This window comes from Protopterus annectens, chromosome 17.part0 (genome assembly GCF_019279795.1).
Source record: "Protopterus annectens isolate FY-2018-M chromosome 17.part0, PAN1.0, whole genome shotgun sequence".
In the NCBI taxonomy this organism is placed as follows: domain Eukaryota; kingdom Metazoa; phylum Chordata; order Ceratodontiformes; family Protopteridae; genus Protopterus; species Protopterus annectens.
Genome location: NC_056751.1, coordinates 815,161,810 through 815,184,309, shown reverse-complemented (window position 1 = coordinate 815,184,309; position 22,500 = coordinate 815,161,810). Strand labels below are relative to the sequence as shown.

Genomic DNA, 22,500 nt, shown 5'->3' with positions numbered 1-22,500 from the left:
TGCAGTGATACCTTTCTTGTTGTGCACTAACAGAGCCTCACTCCAGCGATACCTTTCTTGTTGATCAGTAACAGAGATTAACTCCAGCGATACCTTTCTTGTTGAGCACTACTAGAGACTCACTCAGCGATACCTTTCTTGTTAAGCGCTCATACAGATTCACTCTGGCAATACCCTTCTTGTTGCATACCCTTCTTGTTGAGTGTTAACAGAACTTGTCAGTCCTGTTCAATGAGTGGCTCCAGTTCACCATTAGCATATCGAGCTGGAGGTCATGCAGACATGGAGGGGGATACAGGTAAGTATTGCAAACTGTTTCCCTTGCTTTACTTCTGTGCAGTCTTATATGTATCACTAGTCCTAGAACTATGCGACCTCAATTCTACATTGGTTACATCAGCTATGGGGGTCAATCTTGTGTAGACCCACTGGGTTGAAGACGTGCCTCTGCAAGAACATGTTAAAGCAGAACTCTGTAATGTCTCATTGAAGAAGGAGCTTCTCTTCAAATTCCTTAAAGAAAAGGTGCTTAAAGGTGAAGGGAAATGTGGTGACTGTATAGTCTGTAAAACAGTTGTTTTACTTTCCAACATCAAAATGCAGCAATAGCTACTCTATAGAAAGCTGACTTTTCTACCAAGGGCAAGAAAATGGAAATAAGCAGACATTTTAATTGGCTAAAAAGAAAAGAAAACATGCAGGGGACCCTCAGGGCCAAGACCCAGAGAAAGGAGCGTGTCTTTCTTATCCTTGCTCATCCCTCCTAAACCACAATCTAATCCACCCCTCCTCAATTCCTGTTCTTCAAACTGTTTCCACACCCGAAGCATGGAGGTCATTTAGGGCTCTTTGTAAAATAATTAGATGAAAAATAGGTGTTTCAAATTTTAAAGCAAGGAAAAAGACTGTATTTCTTAAAAAAGACCAAAGTTTCTCTAGTGTCCTGATTTTCAAGGGTCAAGACACTTCATCTAACCCCTGCTACATGATCTACTTTTGCAGGCAGCAATAAACAGAGTACCAAAAGCAATACAGGAAAGTAGGAACAGGCTTCTACTGCAGACTAGTTCTATTTCCAAGCAAACATAAAATAAAATAAAATAGAAACAGAAGTTGTCATCACATTGAGACCCATCTTGGACATTTCAAGGCTAAACAAGTGTCTAAAGTTACCAACCTTCAGAATGCTAACTTTGCAGGACTTGAAGACTTGCTTCCTCTCCTCATCTCCTAAGAGTACATGTCTATCCTGAACATAAAGGATGCATACCTTCATATTCCCGTAGCAGAATTGTCAGACAGGTTTTCATATTTGAATTAGAGGGTTACCACCATCATATCATCACTTTTCCCTTTAGTTTATTTGCTGCACTTAGGATGTCTATTAAGTACCTGACTCAGAACCCATGGCATTCATATTTACATTTACCTGGATGACTGCCTCATTCAGGAAGCAACTAAGTAGATTTGGAAGGCTCTATGTTTTACTCTAATTTGCTTTCAAAATGTAGGTTGGTCTCTAAAGCTTCCAAAATTCCATCTTTTGGCCAGCAAAACGTACCTCAAGGCACTGCTAGATGCAGAGTAACAGAGTGCTTTCATCCCTTCAGGTTGAGTGCTTTCTTATCAAACTGTTTAATGCTAGGCTACATAGCCTGTCCATTTTGATAGTGCCTCCTGACAAAGCTACATATAAGAAAGATGCAGTGGTACTCAAGAAGAGAGATTGCCAGCAAATCTCTTCCCTCAGTGCCCCATATCACTATTACTGTGCAACGAGAAAGAGGTCCTGTGTTACATGCAAAAAGTGCTTTCCATTCAAGGGTTCCTTTCGAGCTGGGTCCTGATACCCACATTTTCACCACTCCTTGGATGCATCACAGTATGCCCATTCAAGAAAGCTGAGTGTTCATGTTGACTGAAACAGTACCCAGAGAAGGAGACATACCACTGTAAAATAAATTCTGGAAGTCATTCTAGTCATCATGGCATTCAAGACAATTTAACAGTAAGGAATCTTGGACATCCATATAGGCAACACCAGAGTGATATGGTACATCAACAAGCAGAAAGGAGCCATCTCTTAGCTGTTCTGCAAGTTGGCAGTGCTAGCATAGGACTGGTCCCAGGACTTAATAAGGACCTTTGTGGCTCCTAACATTCCATTTCAGGAGAACTCCTTAGCAGACCAGTTAAACAGAACAGAGGCAGGCCCCTATGAGTGGATGCTAAACAGGGACTTATTTCTGGACTTGGTTCACTGGTTGTATGTGCCAGAGACAAACTTTTTTGCTTCTTTACAAAAAAAAAAAAATTCAGAAAAGTCTGTTCCAGGATGACTGATACCAGTATGAGCAAACAGACATTTTCAGGTGGTCTGTTTTTCTCTGCTTTTCCTGCAAAACTCATAATCCCCAAGGTTATACAAAAGATAAAGGAGAACAGGCAAAATAGTAAATATAGTAGTGTTTTAGCCTAGGCAATATTATTTCATTCTTCTCCTGAGTCTAATAAAGACAGAGCCTTTAGTTGTGTTTCAGTGTCTGGACATTCTGAGGCAAAGCAACTGGCCACTCATGAGCACAAATCTACAAAACCTAAGCACTCATTCCCTTTAAGCACACATTTTCCGATGATATTTGCATTCTATTTAAGGTTAAGAAACCAAATATAAGAAGGTCATAACTAAATAAATGAAATACATCATCCCCTTGTTGCCGTAGAGGGGTTCAGGACCCCAACTACAGCTTCCTTGTCTTTGATCCTCACTTATTTGCCAGACTTTTATAAAATGGGATTATCTTTCACCTCAGTCTAGGTATGTCTTTTAGCCATTTCGTCTTGTCTGCAGTGTGATCTCCTGATCTGTTCTTTGATGTCAACCAGTAGTTCATCAAAGGTGTCCTGCACCTCAGGCCTCCTAAGAAAGAACTTACTGCAGCATAGATACTCAACTACATTCTGGACAAACTTACTTTCCCAAATTTTCAGTCCGCAATTTCCACTCCACAGAGATATCTGAATTGGGAAAATTGTCTTGGTGGCAGTTTGTTTCTGCTAAAAGGACTTCAGAATTGTCATGCCCTCATATCCAAAGAATTCTTTGTCATATTACATAAGGATACTGCCACTCTACATGTACTCATCCTGTCTTCATATTTATGTTGGTAGCAGAATTCAGTCTAAAGCAGGCTAACTCAGTTCAGTTCACATCTTTCTTTTTTATTTTCATTCTCCCAGTACGTGGGGAAAGCATTATACACTCCTTGGATGTGCATAACCAACTGATTTTACTGAGACAAGCAAAAGAAATAAGAGGATCTGAACATCTCACTCCTTTTGCAAAGGGAGAGAACAGGAGGCCTGTTGGAAAACAGACCATATTCAAATGGATAGCATACTTTATTTGCTTTTGTTAATCTTTTCTTGGCAAACCAGTGCCAGACTACATTGAGCCCAGTCCACTGTGGCTACTGTAGTCACCACTAACGTCCTTAGAAGAGGTCAGTACCCAGGCTATCCCTGAAAGTGGCTATCTGGTCATCTATCCATACCTTCATCAATCCACACCATCCCCATGTAGTACAATATAGACATGTATCTAGGGCCAGGGCAGGATTTTTCATGGCCGTTCTGCTGCAGTTCCTGCAACCTACTGTTCCCAATGGCCAGCCGCCCACTGGTCGATAAAGTTTTGGAATCTTCCCAAGAGGTGTTACTGCAGTAGTAAACTGTACAGTAAGTTTAGTGCAGTTGTTAGGAACTTAGTGAAAATGTAGATGTACAAATAAGTTCACTACTTCAGTAACTTTTCCTTCCCTCCTGCATGCTTCTGTACTTTCTGTGGGCATCCTTATGTTTGGATGGGGGTTTACTGTCATTATGTCATCTAGCAGGTGGTCTTATCCACCTGTGTGAGGTCCTGCATCCTGAAAGATGGAATGTCGAACACCAACATTCACAACTGTCGTATGTTTTCCCCCTTCTGGATCCATGGTAATGCTTGTTTCTGAGTCCAGAGCAGTAGGGAGTTTTGATGTTTGGCATTTGTGTCAGGTATGCTGGAATTCGGTATTCCAACTTTCCCAGAGGTGCATCAACAGTATTCCTACTCGACTGCCTGTGAATCGACATAATGACAGTAAACCTTTGGATTGCTACCCTACTTTACCCTTCTTCCTGTCTTCCCTCTGTGTACTCTGACCAGATGCTGTCCATCCTTAGATTTGCTTAGATCTTGGAGAGGCAGCTTAGAAGCCTTCTCTATGGACTGTTTTCCCAGAGATTGTTTTCACCAGTGCAGTTAGTGTCCTGCCTTACAATTCAGATCATAAAAAACTACATTGCCAAGGTAAGAAAAAAAAACAGAGGTAGTCTCGACTAATGTCTCCTTTATAACACTGATGTCCCTCCAGGACATCAGGATGTCAGTCTGTTTGGCCATGTGTGTGAACCATACCGAGCTGTGGATGTCAGGCTGGCTGTCACTACTTCTGCAGCAAAAGTCCCAAGAGCTATTACTGCAGCAGTAAACATATTCAAACATCCACAGTTATGGTAAATCCCTAACAGAACTGTATATTTGTTTTGATATTTTGTAAAAGATTTTTATTATTCAATTTCAGTTTTGTTTCTTAAATTAATACAGACTATAGACTTAGTTATCTGGGATTTGAAAATACAGGAGTTGTTACTTAGACAGTGAATGTTCTGGCCATCAGGCTATGTACCAGTTTGACATGCTACACCGTTCTGTACTTCCTTCAGGTACTTAAATCCACGAGTGTCACGTTTAACTAAAAAAGTATTACAGTAATCCAGTTATGGTGAAACTAAAGACCTAATAGCATTAGGCCTTTCACTTTTATATATGCTTCTCGATTCAGACAGTGATCCTCAAGTGGTAAAAGCTGATTCTGTAGCAGTTGTCAGTTGGACATTATGACATGCAGCCACACTGTGCAGTCTTGTCACACATTCCAGTTTTCTTTCACCTGAAGTAATAATTACAAAGACATGGAGGTACATAAGGCTTTCAGCGGTCGTAGCCTTGGTTTTGGCATTACTGAACTTTACACAGGTTTTCCTTGTTTGAATAAGGATAGCATCGGGAGAGAGGTTGACATAATGGCTAACATGTTTACCTTACAAATACAAGGTGGAGGATTTATTGTGATTGCATTGATGTACTTCATTGAGAACATCTTTGAAATTGAATGTATTACCCACTGTCAAACATGCAGATTTTGCACATATAGAAGTAGGCTTCATCAGAAATGGGATAACCATTGCAGATCAAGGAATTAGCTCTGCCAATTAACACACTCCATCAGTAATTCTTATCTGCCTGTACCCTTTTACTTAAGCTCTTTAACCTCCTTTTTTCATTCCTCTCTCTGTCTCTCTCCCTTCATTCCTTTCTGTCATTTTTTTATGTATGTATGTATTAGTTGTTCCTCTTTCCTCTCCTTCTCATATCTACATGTGTAATTAACAGTAGTGTGAACACACAGTATAATCTATAGTAAAATGAGATTACTGAGATGTTGTAAGATTACTATGTTCTACTCGTACAGATGTATTTTACTGTCTGGGTTCATTTACCTTACTCTTATGGGCTTTTCTGTGATGATACTGAAATTGGGCTACTGAAATTAGGGCTCTATCCTGTCAACAGTTTAAAATTTTGACACCTGCATGTGCCGTCATTAAGAGTGATGAGCAGATCATTTTGTTTTGATGCGCTAAAGATGTTTGTTGAAGATGATTATTGTAACTACAAAGATAATTTCGCTGATGTCCTCCTCTTAAATGAATAGTAGGTACCTAAACCTTATTTTTATGTTCCTAAGTAGGTCTTCTAAAAATTCTTAAAATGAGTTGGAAAAGTCAGTATTTCTGATATGCAATTTTTTTTTTATTAGCAAAACTACTTTTAGCCACTGTTTACAATTCTTTGACTTAGCTGTCAGTCATTATGATGATTTTAAATCTACTTTGCAGGATAAGGAACTGCGAGCTGTCTTCTTAAGGTTGTTTGCGCGGCTTTTCCAGGGCTACAGGTCATGTTTGCAGCTTATACGAATACACGCTGAGCCTGTGATACGCTTTCATAAGGTAATTTAAATGCATCTCTTTCAAGCTTAAAGTATAATAGCTTAACACCTAGAAAACCTGATTGTTTGTCACTGTTTTTCAGCCAAAGTTTTGATAGAGTTGTGGTATATATTTACATTTCATCCGTTGCATAGATGACTTCACATTTAAGATTTGTGTAGTAGTACACAGCCCTGTTATTACGCAGTGATGTTTCTACTGGCAGTTTCTGTTGACAGTACACACACACACACACACACACACACACACACACACACACACACACACACATACAATTATCATGGTTGAACACCAGTAATCAGCTTGGTGCCTTGAATTTGTAAAGCCTTTGTATAAGTTAGTATGCAAAACGTAAGTGTGACTGTTAATTTCCATTTGCATCATGGAGTGGGATCCATGAAAGTGTTTACGTTCTAAGGAGATAATCTTAATTTAGCTCTACATGAGTTCATTGTGAGGTGCATTTTTTCAATGCACTAATAATTGAAAATGGCAAAATACTTGCAGGTTTTTTTTCTTTTTATTCTCGATGCCTTAATTTCTGTATTAACTCCTGGAGGTTGGTCCGTATTAAGTGTATGGCGATACCTTGGGTTGCTGTTTCCCACAAGAAAAAAAATTACACATTGTAATACAGCTATTATTTGCTAATACTTAATCCTACTCTCAGTTTTTTCTGATAAGAGTTGGACAGGACTGACCTCACTACAACTACCTTTTTAATGATCTTACTATTCTTGTAGTTTCTTTAAGGATCCTTTACTAGCATTTCTCAGGTACGTGGAATAGCGATAGAACCTGTACACAGCTAATCAGGGTACCTGCCACTGCAGTTGTGTTACATTTACTTGGAAAGGTTTTCGATGAGCCACATACTTACCCTTAAAAGACCATCAGTGTTGTCCAAGCACAATGACAACCATGACATTCTTATTTGATTTTTTTTTTTTTTAATTTTAAATCCAGCTTTGTTATAAGTAACATCAGTCTGAATTTGAAATAAGTGGGTATGTGCTTTGCTTTTAATGTCAAATGGTAACACATGTTGATATTTTTGCTAAGTCATTCTTAGATTGTATGGTGTATTTTTGTTGTTTGTTTATTTTTGTTTATGATATCACTGTAGGCAGCCTTCCTAGGACAACGTGGTTTAATTGAAAATGATTTCCTCACGAAGGTTTTGGATGGAATGGCATTTGTTGGGTTTGTGTCTGAAAGAGGACCACCATATAGGACCTGTGATCTCTTTGATGAGGTATGTTTTTCCTACTTTCAGTTGAACTGCTTGAGTGTGATTGAAAGGAAATTTCTTTCTTGAGCATTTCCTAGAAAGATGAGGTTACTTGAAGTTGTGTGGTTATCAAGTCTTGATTCCACTGTGGTAATAAAAGCATATATTCCTTTCCATTCACAGCATAAAGTATCATATTATTTATTTTATTTTATTTTACATTTGTATTACATATAGTAGTATTATTTCCATGGAAATATAGTGCAGCCCATATTTAGTCTATATTTAGTCCAGCAGTTATGGATAGCTGTATGGCTTACAGATAGGATATAACAAGCATCATACAACAACTGGACAGGTGAAATTCTTGGTTACAGTTAGGGTGTCCCACAGGGCTCTGTCCTAAGCCCATATGTAGATTGTATCTTTCATATCTATCTTTTTCATCTGAAGTGTTCTGCAGTCTGTATGCAGATAACCTAAAATTGGGTAAACGGATTATGTGTTACAGACAGGGCATATCCAAAAAAGAACTTGACTAAATTTATAACTTGGGCACAGGAGAAAAATTTGCTGATAAATACATCAAAAACTAAGCATATAAGATTTAGGAGACATAACTTGAAAGATATTTAATACAAAATATAAATGAAAACATTTAAAATATTTAATATATATTTTTATTTATTTAAAATATTTAATACAGCACAAGTGACTGAACTGTAGATTCATTTAAGGACCTGGGTATATGCGTAGATGTAACTTTAAGTATTTTAATCATATCAACCAATTGGTTAATGATAGTTATAAAGCTACAGGTTGTATAAAAAGATTTATAAAGTCTAGGTAATCAGAAATGATGAAGTCATTGTTTATTAGTTACATTAGACCCAAACTCGAGTATGGAATAACAATATAGAAATCTTATAAGAAAGCAAACATGAGTAAACTGGAAGAGTACAGTGAAAATGTACCAAGGGCATCCATGGATGTGAAAATTTAAGTTATTATGAAAGGCTGAAATATGTGAAATTGTACAGTGTCTCTTATAGATATCTAAGAGGAAATCTTAATTAGGTGTATAGGGCATTTAGAGACAACTACCTCTGGGAATGTTTGGGGTTATCAAAAAGTAGTAGAGAATCATCAGATAACCTGTATAGAAGATTCTATAAGAATGAGAAGTGTTCTAATTAGCTCTCTGAGAGAGCGGCTGATGCATGGAACAGACTACCAAATCACATTAAAGCACGCACCAGTATACAGCCTGGACACTTATAATAGGAGCAAATGTTTTTGGTATATTGATAGGCTCAAAGGCATTAATGCACATGTTTGAAATATTTGTATGTATGTCTGTAACATTCTTTTATTTAATACTACATGTGTATCTGCATTTTATCACTAATGTATCTACTTAAATGCCTATAGTGTTACCCCTTCATGCTCAGGCAGTCTGATTATTCGCTTTACAACCTTTTTGACTGTGCCATTTATAGTTTCTGTGTTTAATCTATTTCTCACCTCCCAAAATGTTGACACATAAAATTAATATTCAGGTCAGCTGCAAAATGTCAACACTGCTCATTGCACTAGTCTGACTGTGGACCATATATTACTTGTTGAAGCACTAGCTATTGAATGGGCCACCACAGAAAAATAAAAATGTTTGTCTATGACCTGCTATGCTGGTCATGTATGAACTGGCATCGCACTCCAGATGTAAGCAAGCATGCTGTAGCATTCACAAACAAAAAGATGTACAGTGAATGAAGTACTTTGTTTTTAAACCTGTAGTTCTTCTTGTAATAGCAACATGCTTAGGGAGAGGAGTTGTGGTCTTTTGATCTGCTACATTGCCATGACAAATATATTGATAAACATCACCACTAGATAAATTAAGATGTAAATATATGTATAAATCCCTATATGCAGCTAAGTATAGTGCGGCCTTAAGAACACACAGGAAATATGCATCGTTGCCCTTGACCTATGACTTACACCATTCATAATTAAATAGGCTCCACACTGAATAACCACAGAGTAGAGTTATAAGCCAAGGCTTCCCAGTCCCTTTTTGCACATTCTTCTGAATTCAGTGCTAGCTAGCTTATCCATTGTAACTATAATTTGAGCAAATATTGAATTATTCACACACATACACACACATGCAAACACACAGTCATTTATAGGAGAGGCTAATAATGCTTTCCAGTATTTTAACTTTCTTCTACTTTATGTAGATTGCCACCATTTAACATCAGGTTTAGAAAATTCCAGTTGCTGTTTTTCTTCTGGAAAATGAACCACCTGAATTGCAAAAGCTATTGATAATGTTAGCCGAAGAGTTTTTTTTTTTTACTTTTAGGTGGATGACAGCACCTTACACCAACTGTTGTCATTACCATTTTATTAGTAAATAAGTAAATAAATACATAATCAACTGTAGGCATTTACAGTTAAATAAATAGAATTCTTAAACAGAAAAAAAGCTGTGCAGCAAAGTTTAAAAGTTAAATGTACAGAGAAGTAAGATTATTGCACAAAGAAACATATAATAATCATTTTTAAACAACCCCTGTTTAAAATGAAAAAATACAACAGGCAAGTAAAATGAAACAAACTACCTCAAGAAGGGGTTTGACGCTCATTAAGATGCCACAAAGGACATTTCCAAAATTGTCTTTGTGAACTGGGTCCTAAAAGAAAGAGAAGAGTTTTCACAGCAAAGAGGGTCATGTCACTTGCTTCCTGGGCATTGTCTTTGGAGGTATATAATTAGCACAAATCTTCCCAAACAAATCCCTGTCTGTCTGTCCTGCATGAGATCAAAAAGGGTCCTTCTTTCTGGTCTGCGAGTCCCTCCTTTTAACTTGCCAGGCAAGTTCAAACAGCAGACAATATTCTTTGTGAAAAATCCCATGATTAATTGCTTTAAGTACCTCGTTCTTTTCTGTTCAGTGTAACTGCTTGTAAGTACGTGTGTTCACTTTTGACTGTACCTTCCCAATACAGAAAAAAAAACAAAAGCTGCAGTTCTTTAGTAACAATTACCTGCTCTCACAGAAAAAAGGTGGCATATTCAATTGTAGTTAGCTGCAGTTATATAATAAAACATATAGATGTCTTCTGCAGTGTTTTTAACATAGCCTTATGCAAAATGTTCTGTTTTGCATATCTACTGCAAGCTTTATATATGTTTTTATATATTTTCCATCTTTATTGCATTGCTGCAAAAATTCAAGCTTATATACCATCATGTCACATTAGTGAAAAGAAAATTACAAAGTTCAGTCATCTTTACATTTCAAAATTTGAAAATGCCCATAGTTGCCTGAGTTCTTTACAGCTTCCAAACCTGAGGATAAAAAGGTCACACAGACAAATCATTCAGCAAAAACTTCAAGAAAGACCCAACCAAGCTAGAGCTTTCACTTTATAGTACCTTAAACCGCCTACAGTGGAGTCCATTGGTACATATGCAGATGACCACTTAAGGACATACCAGTTTCTCAGCACTCATGACTTTTTATTTGTATGGCTTTATTGGTATACGCAGATCATTAAAACCAACCCCCACCAGCTGTAGGCATGCCATGTTATGCCCTTTTTCTGACCTCATCAATACAATGTAAGTGGATAGTTTGTCTATACTTAAAATTACACCTGATGTCCATAACATTAGGGTGCCTGCAAAATATCCTTATCTTCGACAATGTGATGTTCGACGTTCTGAAACTTCAATGATTTGAAGTAGACACACACACACATATATATATATATATATATATATATATATATATATACACACATATGTGTGTGTGTGTCTGTGTGTGTAAATATATATATATATATATATATATATATATATATATACACACACACGCACACACACATATATATGCCTATATATATGTATATATATATACATGTATATGTAATGTATATGCATAAGTATGTGTATGTGTGTCTGTGTATGTATATATATATACACTATAGGCAAGTGGATTGTCAAATTACAAGCCCATAAGTTTGGGCTTACGAGGGCTCACTTGCTTCCTTTTAGCTTCAAGGCCAATGAGGCTTATATATATACACACATGTATATGTAATGTATATGCATAAGTATGTGCATGTGTGTCTGTATGTATGTATATATATATGTATATATACACACACATGTATATGTAATGTATATGCATAAGTATGTGCATGTGTGTCTGTATGTATGTATATATATATATATGTTTGTATTTGTGTGTGTATATAGCTGTGGAAAGTGGCTGGGACTGTTTCTTATTGGACCTGTGTTAAGCAAAGAGTAATGGATTGATAGGAATTTGTACTGCCTTGTTTGCACCAGAACATTGATTTGCTTTCAGAGTGCTGCACCGAGGACATGGTAGTAGAGGCATTGAGTGCTGCTCTCATATATTGTTAATGTGCTATTAAAGTGATTGGCACTGCTGAAAGCATTACATTTAGTGGTATGGCTTTGGGGCAGTCAGTAATAGCGTTACCCCGTGTCCCTGTTTCTGCAGGACTGTTCCTATTTGGACAGCTGTATCCTGCAAAAAACTCTGGGAAATAACAAATGTCCTGAGATTTTGTTACAAAAAATTTCCTAGCATGCCTTTAATACTTACATAAAACAATTATTTTGTATCTGAAACACCTAAATGTTATGTGAAACAGCACAAGCAGGTCAAATTCTAGAAGAATAAGCTGTCATTTTTGGAAAAAAGACACGTTCAGTCCTTTGCCACTAGCTTTGGGTATGATTTGTCCTACAAATTCTATTTTTTGCAAAAAATGTCCCACTCTGGGCTTTTGAAAAGGTGGCAACCCTAGTCTGTAAAGTGAAGTTTTTTTTGTGCATTCCATTCTTTCTCTTCACACTTTTTTAACATTTTGACACAGTTTACTGCCTTAGATTAGTTGAGTTAGGAATTCAGAAATGGAACATTTATAAAAAAAGTAAAATTCCATTGTTTTGGAACTGTGTTTTGCTAAAGGAAAAGAAGATATCTTTAGAAGTCTGGTAATGTCACTCGAGTTTTAAAAGACAAACTTGGTATGTAAGAAATTAGAGTTAGCACAAAAGGGAAGAGCAGATATTTATTAGATTGAAATTCAGAGTATGAAGTCATTACAAAGGCCAAAGTAGATTAAAAAAACTTAGTAACACAAAACAGGTAAACCAGATCTTCTTAAGACAGCTTAAGTAGCACGTTGTGGAAGAGGTTGAAATAGAAATTGACCTGAAAGCAGATAAAGGTCAGAGAATGGCTTGGATACTGTGCAAGATACTACAGACGGACTTACCTCTCAACTTTACAGATTTTGGCCCCATAATTGTGGTCCATTTTTCATAAAATTGTGGTTTTCTGGCAAATTAATATTAAATCATTAAAAATTGAAGTTCAAAATTAATGACAGAAATTCATGGTAATGCAAAACCTGTTATTCTATCAACTTTCTAAGTTTGTAAGAGCAATATTTAAAAATTGTTCCTATTTTTGGGCCTTTGTCCCATTTTTATTTTATGGCTTTGTCCAGATTTCTTGCTCTAAGAGATTAAGAGGCATGCAGATCAATACAGATATAGATATATTAGCCCTTTGCATACCTGTCTAATTTGTTTCTTGTACTGGTGGATAAGGCAGAAACCTCAAAAAGGGCAGATGTGATGCCCATCTAAAAACTAATCTGAAAGGAATTTATAGAACTGTAAAACGTTGTTTGTTATTGATGAAAGTCAAAAGGACAAGGAAACTAAAAAAATGTTATAGATAATATGCTGATGGAGGAAAGTAACATTTTTTTCACAGCAGTGAGGTCATGTCAGATGAATTGAATACACTTTTGTAAGTGGGATGTGAAGGAATTGAATGGAAAAATTTAAAATAATTAAATTTGATTTGATTTTTTGAGATTCTTTAGGGCTGTAGATGTTAATGGGATGAAGTGGTAGATGAATTTTTGAGCAGTATTTTGATTTATTTAATCTGGTAAGGGGTTTGTAGTTTTTTTTTTTTAAACAGTTTTCAGGATTTTGTTTATTACTGGCCATTAATCTTTTGGGTGGAAAGATTGTTTTATGGAGTTGGGTGAAGAATACTTTTGTCAGTTTGAATGAGATGCTATTTGTCTTGTGTGAGGTTTCAGTTTTAGCAATTGTTTCCATGCTTTAACTCTTTCTTGCATTATTTGATTAATGTTTGTAGTAAGCCAAGGGGCAGAACTGGATTTGACACTTTTTTTCCTTACTGGAACCTGACTATAGAGAATTGATAGAAAGTTAAAATTAAAAATTTCATTTGCTTGATCTAGACGCAAGATGTTTGGGAAGATTAGTTGATTTGTAGACATAAAGGAAGTTACATTGAAATTTGTGAGGTTTTGAAGTAGGTCCTATGAGATGCTTTCACAGCTGTTGTTGCATTGTTGAATTGCATATATGGAATTATGATCACTTAGGGAGCCTGCAGTTAAGCCTGTAGCTGAAATTTTGCAAAAGGGACATTTTTAGTCTTTTTACTGAATCTGGTGGGGAAGCTAGTCTGAAGAGAACTTCTTTTACTGTATTTGTTTTCTGTATTAATAGTTGTTAAATTGCTGGATGAGCACTGTTTTTTTTCATTATTTACTGCTTTGTTGGTTTGATCTGCACCATGCCTGCATAATTTACTGCTTATTTGCTTGATTTGCATGTTTTGGGATATTTTCAGTGACGTAAAGTTAGAAAACTTTGGTTTGCACTCTAGTGGAAGTAGACGGAGTCAAGCCATTTCTATGCTAGGGATTTCTCAAAAACCTAAGACTGTGTTGTTTTGAGATTGGCCCAGGACCATTTGAATATTTGTTGAATGTTACTGCTTGCTTAAAGTCATCACATTTTTCTAAAGCTGCTCATAGTGCATAGGCAGTTAGCTGTGCCCCCTGAAAATGCAGCTAATTAGAATCTGAATCATTCCCTATAAAGTCAACCTCCTAGTGTGATGCCCGTGCCCTGGCCCAGCAATCAAGGAGTCCCAGTTCTCACCACTACACCAGTGAGGGGCATCTCATATAGGAGGAAAAGATAACAAATACACACAGTAAAGTGCAATTTCCCTTAAGAGCACACAGAGATCACAGTCAGTCTGGGGCTGGTCGCTCCCTTGCTCTCCTGGTCCCCAATAAGACTCCCCACTGGCACAGCTTTAGGATCCAGATCTCAGCCAGCTGGGCAAGCTAAACTCTGCAGCACCCTCTCTGTCCAAACAGTGCTTCATGTCCCTGCCCAAGTAGCTGACACACACACACTTTGAGATTATACAACCACACAGACAGTTCTCGGAAAGGCTGGCACAGGTTCTCCAGCTGTGACCCTTTTACCCAGACTATACGGTAGAAATCACTGCCACCACCCAGCTAATATTTATCGGCTATTGAAAGGCCCTTAAAAGAGTGTCCATTTATTACTGTGCCATATTATTATTCAATTGGTAGTATAACTAAACAGTCAAGACTTATTAGAGTAACTTGGTACAGGATCCTTATATACATGTAATGTACTCTTAGAGCTTAACTTATCTCTACACAAAACAGCCACAGTTGAAAGGTTTTAAGATATTTAATAATAAATAATAAAAACACAAGACAATACTTCTTGCTACACAGAGCTAGTCAAGCATTCAGAGATCACAGAGAAATACTTAAAATAATTCAGTAGTACAGTTCTGACATCACAGAAAACACTTAGTCTAATATTCTAGTTTCTACCTATTTCTAAGAGGAAAGGCAAATCTAAGATAACTTACATATAGAAACAGGCAGAGTGCTGATGAGTTGGATGGTGAAGACAAAAACATTTAAAGCTCTCTAATTCTCTCTGTTTTTAAAATCACATTCGTGGTTCCCATTACATCATTCTTCACACTTCCCTGGGTTCCCAGGCTAACAGAACTACATTTAAATTCTTAACATCTCCTTTTGTTATCTTGCAGCTGGTCAGGAAGCAGAGCAATCAAATATATTTGCATGTTTAACTCTAGCAATTTAACTCTTGGTTAAAACAATAGAAAGAATGTCTTCATTTAGATGGGCTGGAGCAGACTTTAGATCAAAGGGTCACAGCATGCTTTACTTGGTCAGCTTTCTGCCAGCAGAGTGTACTGTTGTTACATTAATATTTACAGAAGACAGAAGTTTCTCCAAACTTCTATCCTATCTGGCTAGGCTAGCAGCCTTCACACACACCCCCCCCCAGAGAACTCAATCTAGTTTTTCAAGTGACCCTTGAGAAACGCTGCTTGAGAGAGGTATGTCTATCTGAATATACCTTACCCCATTCCCTGTCTTGAGAGCACATCTGCATTGGCATTGCTAATCCCACTGTGGTGCTGCACTGACATATCATATGCTTGCAACCCCAGGCTCCATCTTAGCAACTTGGCATTTTGCTGGCTGGCTCTGTTTAAACATGTTAGGGGGTTGTGATCTGTCATAACAGTGAATTTCCTTCCATACAGATAAGGCTAAAGTTTCTGCAGTGCCCACACTATGGCTAGACATTCCTTTTCTACAGCTGCATAGCATTCCACCCTGGGTTGAAGCCTATGACTGAGATAAACCACTGGGTGCTCTTCCCCCTCTGAAGAAATCTGGCTAAGTACAACCCCCACCCCATGGTTCGAAGCATCCACCTGCACAACAAATTATTTGCTGTAATTTTGACTGGCTAATACAGGGTGTCCTCCCAAAGCTTCTTTAAGCTTCTGTAATGCCTGCTCACATGCTGGGGTCCACACTGCCTTATCTGGCATGTTCTTCCTTGTTAGGTCTGCCAGGGGAGCAGCTAAACTGGGGAGAAACTTTCTGTAGTACCCTGCTGTCCCCAAAAATGCTCTCACCTGCTTTTTAGTAACAACAGGCCATGCCTGAATGGCTTCCACTTTAGCAGGTTCTGGCCTTATCTTACCACTCCCCACTCTATGTCCTAGTTAGGAGACCTCTGCCCTACCCACCTGACATTTGCTCAGCTTAATGGTTAACCCTGCCCTCTGTAGTCTGCTCAGCACCTCCCTGACATGCTGAAGGTGCTCTGGCCAGGAATGGCTGTAGATGGCAATATCATCTAGATAAGGAAGAGGAAAGCCTCCTGTTCCTACTAGGATATGATCTACCAGCCTCTGGAACATTGCCAGGACCTTCTTCATCCCAAAGGGCATCTTTGTGAACTCATACAAGCCAAAAGGAGTCACAAAGGCTGACTTCTCTTTAGCACTGGGAGTCAAGGGCACCTGCCAGTAACCCTTGGTAAGATCAATGGTTGTAAGATACTTAGCCCCACCCAGTGCTCTTGGGCCTCATCTATCCTAGGCATGGGGTAAGCATCTGACTCTGTGTGACTATTTAATTTCCTGTAGTCCACAAAGAACATGGTGCTGCCATTCTTCTTTGGCACCAGCACCACCGGGGAGGCCCAGGGATTATTTGGACTCTTGAATCACCCCTACTTCCAACATCACCTGTACCTCCTCCCTCAGAGTCTGTTTGACTCTCTCAGGCACTCTGTAAGGGGCCTGCCTAATAGGCCTATAGGGTACTGTATCCACCTGGTGCTGCCCAAGGTGGGTGCACCCTGGTTTCCCAGTGAACATGTCCCCAAATTCCTGCAACACTGCTTGGATTTCTCAAACCTGGGTAGGAGATAGCTGCTGGGACATTGCTACCCCTTCCACTGAGGTGTCAGCCTGAGCCTCACTGAGGAGATCAGTCCCCAGGTCTCCCACAGACTCCTCCTGCAGTCCACTGCAAATGCTCAGCACAAAGGCTTCCTTATCATGGTAAGGTTTCATCATGTTAACATGGTACAATTTATGCCCCTGCCTTCTGCTAGCAGTTCCACCATGTAATTAAGATCACTTACCTTTCATACCACCTTGTAGGGTCCCTCCCAGGCTGCTTTCACCTTGTTGTGTCTGACAGGAATGAGAACCATTAACTGCTGCCCCACAGCATACTCTCTAGCACGAGCATTCCTGTCATACCACACCTTTTTCTGTTGGGCTTCTGCCATGTTCTTCTGGGCCAAGACCATCAGTTCCCTGAGCCATGTCCTAAGGTTTACAATGTATGCCACAACAGACTCCTTGTGAGACTTGCACTCACCTTCCCACTTATCTCAAATTAAATCTACAGGTCCCCTCACCCTATGCCCATACAGCAACTCAAAGGGTGAAAAACCGATGGATTCCTGGGGAACCTCTCTGTAAGCAAACAACAGATGGGGCATGTATTTGTCCCACTCCCTCTTAAACTGATTTGCAAATGCCCGTAGCATGGATTTGATTGTAGAGTTTAACCTCTCAACAAGACCATTAGTCTAAGGATGGTAGGAGGTGGTCTTCATGTGCTTCACCCCACAGGACTTCCACAGACAAGCCAGCAGGTCTGACATGAACTTGGCACCTCTGTCAGTCAGTATTTCTTTTGGGAAACCTAGTCTGCTGAAAATCTCTAACAGAGCATTTGCCACCTGACAAAGCCACTGCCTCAGGGTATCGTGTAGCGTAATCCACTACCACTAGAAGATATTTTTTCCCTGTGGAGCTTGGGGTACTCAGAGGACCCACAATATCCATAGCTACCTTCTGAAATGGCTCCTCAATCAAAGGCAAATGCATCAAAGGAGCTCTCACCTTGTCTCCTGCCTTGGTTACCTTTTGGCACTGCTCACAGGTCCTGCAGTACCGTGTTACATCTCTGGAAGTTCCAGGCCAATAGAAGTTCTGTGTAATATGCCTCTTAATACATTTTATGCCCATATGACCTGCAAAAGGAATATCATGAGCTATGGCTGGAAGCTCCAGACAGTAGGCTCTAGGCACTACCTACTTCTGTACTCTCTTACCTTCTAGCCCTCCCTCAGGGGTCCACTCTCTGTATAGTAACCCGTTGTCCCAGTGTACAGATTCCCCCTTCCCTTGCGATTCAGGTGCCTCCCTAGATACCTGCCTCAGGCCTTGCAATGTAGGGTCTGAGAGCTGAGCCTGTCTCAACTCTCTCCTTGTAACCCTTCCCAGCTCCCCTTCCACAGGAGGTCTGGCATCCTCTGACAGTGGTGCCTCACTGTCAGCCTGGGTACTACTCCTCACCTCTACCTTTGCAGTCACTCTGTCCAAGGGACCATCAGTACCCCGAAGCAGCTGTGGCTCACCTTCAGTCTCACTGCTACAGGGTAGCTCCCTTCCTGAAGTAGCCACCTCACCAGTCCTGGCTGCAAGTATGCAGTCTGTCTAGTTCTCCCCCAGGCTACCAGACCTACATGCTTGTCTCCAAGCCTGACTGCATGTAACTACATAAGCACATGGTACTGTCTCATCCAAATCCTTCCCTATCAGGACATCTGCAGGATTGTAGTTCAGTACCCTTGTTGTCTCAAGACAACCTACTGTTGGCATTTTGTCTTTCCCTCTTACTGGCTCCCTCACCTTTTGTTTCCTGCCTTGCCTCCATGGACACCTGAATGCCACACAGCCCCACTGGTTGCATTCAAAACATTTAACCCTAGGTCCTGGGCATGTACCTGGACTAGTGGCTTCTCCTGCTACTGGCAGATTCTGTTGGGGCAGTCTGTGCTACCCACCATGGGTTTATTTAGACCCTTGAGCAGTACTGGGGGCCCCTTTCCTGTGCAGGGCTGCCCTGCTTTCCAGGTGTAGGTCTCCCTGCTTCCCCAACTCATCTGAAGTAGCACATTGTCTGTCAGCTAACCAGATCCTCATGTCTTCAGGCAAAGTGCTAAGGGCTTGCTCCCTCACCAAAAGGTCCACCAGCCCATTCAAAGTGGTGATCTGACATCCACTCACCCACCAAAGGAAATAAGTGCTCAGTTCAGCAACATATTCACACACACTTTCATCTGACTTGTGTCTGTGTTCACAAAACATTTTCCTATACGTTTCAGGTGTTAGCTTAAACAATTCTAACAAATGCTTTTTAACAGCAGTATAATCAAAACATGTAACATTGGACATTTTTGACAATACAGTTACAGCTTTACCATGGAATAAGGGGGTCAGGAACCGTACCCAGAGCCTTTGGTCAACACTATACAATTTGCATACCCTCTCAAACATATAAATGAAACTATCAAAATTATCCCCCTCTTTAAACTGTGGAAGAAATTTACCAACCTGCTGTGCTTCTGGGATCCAGTTACTCCCTTCCCCATTACCTTCATGACTTTGACGAAGAGACAGCATCTCCTTCTCATGCTGCCTCTGTGTCTCCTTTTCCTCCGCTTCCAGGCATAGCAGTTTCTCATTCCCCTCCCTCTCTAAACGCCTCAGTCTCTCGGTTGCTTATTTTTCCACACTCCTGGCCTCCAACTCAAGTTTCTTTAGCTCCAGATGGATTGTTAAGTCCTCTGCAGAAAGGTTGAGATGTCCATTCTCTGAGGGTATTATATCACCACTGCCATTCTGATTGTCCTCCTGGTTGCTGTTTTTTGATGCAGCTGTAACCAAGGCTGCAATCAGGTCTACCTTAGTCAAGTTTCTATGCACCAGTCCCCTAGCCTGGCACATATATGCCAGATGGCTCCTTGTCAACTTTCCATACTCCTCTGCTGACATGCTGCCTGCTCACCCTGACTAACTAAGCTAACAAAAGTAATAAAACAGCTGTGATCTGAACTCTGAGTAGTCACTGCTTGGCTGATTGAGTACAAAACACCTTCAGAGCTCACTGTACACAAGCTACAAGAATTCACTCTACACACACCACTACAAGCCAATTAGTATTTGCCAACTAATTAATATGTGGTGTGGATATCCCACCACTGCCAAACAATTAATATGTGATGCTCGTGCCCTAGCCCAGCAATCCAGGAGCCTCAATCCTCACCACTACACCAGTGAAGGGGCGTCTCATATAGGAGGAAAGGATAACAAATGCACACAGTAAAGTGGAATTTCCCTTATGAGCACACACAGATCACAGTCAGTCTGGGGCTGTCCACTCCCTTGCTCTCCCAGTCCCCAATAAGACTCCCCACTGGCACAGCTATAGGGTCCAGATCTCAGCCAACTGGGCAGGATAAAATCTCCAGTACCCTCTCTGTCCAACCATTGCTTCATGTCCCTGCCCAAGTAGCTGACACACACACACTTTGAGATAAGAGTTTATACAACCACACAGACACTTCTCAGGAAGGCTGGCACAGGTTCTCCAGCTGTGCCCCTCTTACCCAGACTATATGGTAAAAATCACTGCCACCACCCAGCTAATATTTATCAGCTACTCAAAGACCCTTAAAAGGGTGTCCAGTTGTTACTGTGCAATATTATTATTCAATTGATAGTATAACTAAACAGTCAAAGCTTATTAGAGTGACTTGGTGCATGATCCTTATATACATGCAATGTACTCTTAGAGCTTAACTTATCTCTACACAAAACAGCCACAGTTGAAAGGTTTTAAAATATTTAATAATAATTAATAAAAACACAAGACAATACTTACTACACAGTACTAGTCAAGAGTTCAGAGATCACAGAGAAATACTTAAAATAATTTGGTTGTTCAGTTCTGACATCACAGAAAAACACTTAGACTAATCTTTCTAGTTTATAGCTATTTCTAAGAGAAAACACAAGTCTAAGATAACTTACATATAGAAACAGGCAGAGTGCTGATGAGTTGGATGGTCGAGACAAAAATAATTAAAGCTCTCTGATTATTTCTGTTTTTAAAATCACATTCCTGGTTCCCATTACATCATTCTTAACACTTCCCTGGGTTCCCAGGCTAGCAGAACCACATTTACATTCTTAACAACTCCTTTTGTTATATTGCAGCTGGTCAGGAAGCAGAGCAATAAAAATACATTTACATGTTTAAATCTAGCAATTTAAATCTTGGTTAAAACAATAGAAATAATGTCTTCATCTAGATGGGCTGGAGCCGACTTTAGATCAAAGGGTCACAACATGCTTTACTTGGTCATCTTTCTGCCAGCAGAGTGTACTGTTGTTACATTAATATTTACAGATGACAGAATTAGCTCCAAAATTCTGTTTGGCTAGGCTGGCAGCCTTCACACTCAGCACACTATACTTAAGTGGCAAACCAATGCTTTTCATGCAGAGGAGCATTGCATTGCATGTCTAGACTTAATTTGTCACTGTTATGCACAAATCCCCGAAGTAAAGCAGTTCTACAACCCTTTGTTAACAGTCTTCCTTTAGCCTGTGCAGTACGCATTTGGAACAATAGATTTGCCTTTTCCATCTGTCTTTGTAACTAGCTTGGTAGAAATGGGAATCCTGGAACAATCTAGTAATTGACTCATGTTTACTAACCGTCATGTAATTCTTAAACAATCTGATATAGTCTGTGAAACTGGTACCTATACAATGTTATCGGAGGCATTGCTGTCTCATGCAGCCACTACAAATACCAAATCAGTCATCATTAACACATAAAACAGCACTATATCTACCACACACATTATAAACTAAATACACTGTCCCACATATGCTGAGTTTTTTAAAGTAATCTAATTTAAACTCAAAGACCTCCCAAATGCATCTATAGAAGCAAGTACCCACAGCAACCTGGGAACACTAAAGTAGCACCCACAAGGAAACATGCATCTATGACTCACTGCATCTCGACATGACAACCCGTAAAGCAAACCTACACAACCCAACATCTTAGTCATAGGAGACTCCACTGTGAGACACACTGCTGGTCATGGTCAGTACCATATCAGGACCCAGGATTTGCCACATCATGCGTTCACTCAAGTCCTTTCACTACAAGTGCATATGTAAATTAGTCATAGTACACATGGGTGTAAATGATGTAAGATGTGTCTCCCTGGACTGTATACAGACAGAAATATGATGGAGCTCTCAGAATATGTCAGAGGTGGGTAAGAACTTAGCCCTGTGCAGCATTTTACCTCCAGTAGTAACAAAAGATGATTGATTTTAACAACTGGCATAGTTTCTGGTGCAATTCAAATGGGATACAATATATATCAATTTTGGAGGAGATGGTCAACAGTCCTAACAGCTTTTCCAGGGATGGTGTGCATTTATACCCCCCCAACACTTTTGTCTATTGGCAAAGTCCTTGTCCACACACGATAAAGC

At 39.5% G+C, this 22,500-nt stretch overlaps 1 protein-coding gene across 1 annotated transcript in view; it reads left to right on the top strand.

The window, feature by feature from the left end:
- Window positions 1–22,500, top strand: part of SBF2 (SET binding factor 2) — a 3,151,758-nt gene that overhangs the window by 1,741,758 nt on the left and 1,387,500 nt on the right. The window contains exons 15-16 of the mRNA XM_044058929.1: window positions 6,004–6,117; window positions 7,244–7,372. Coding sequence (XP_043914864.1) covers window positions 6,004–6,117; window positions 7,244–7,372 — 243 coding nt within the window. The remainder of the gene's footprint in view (window positions 1–6,003; window positions 6,118–7,243; window positions 7,373–22,500) is intronic.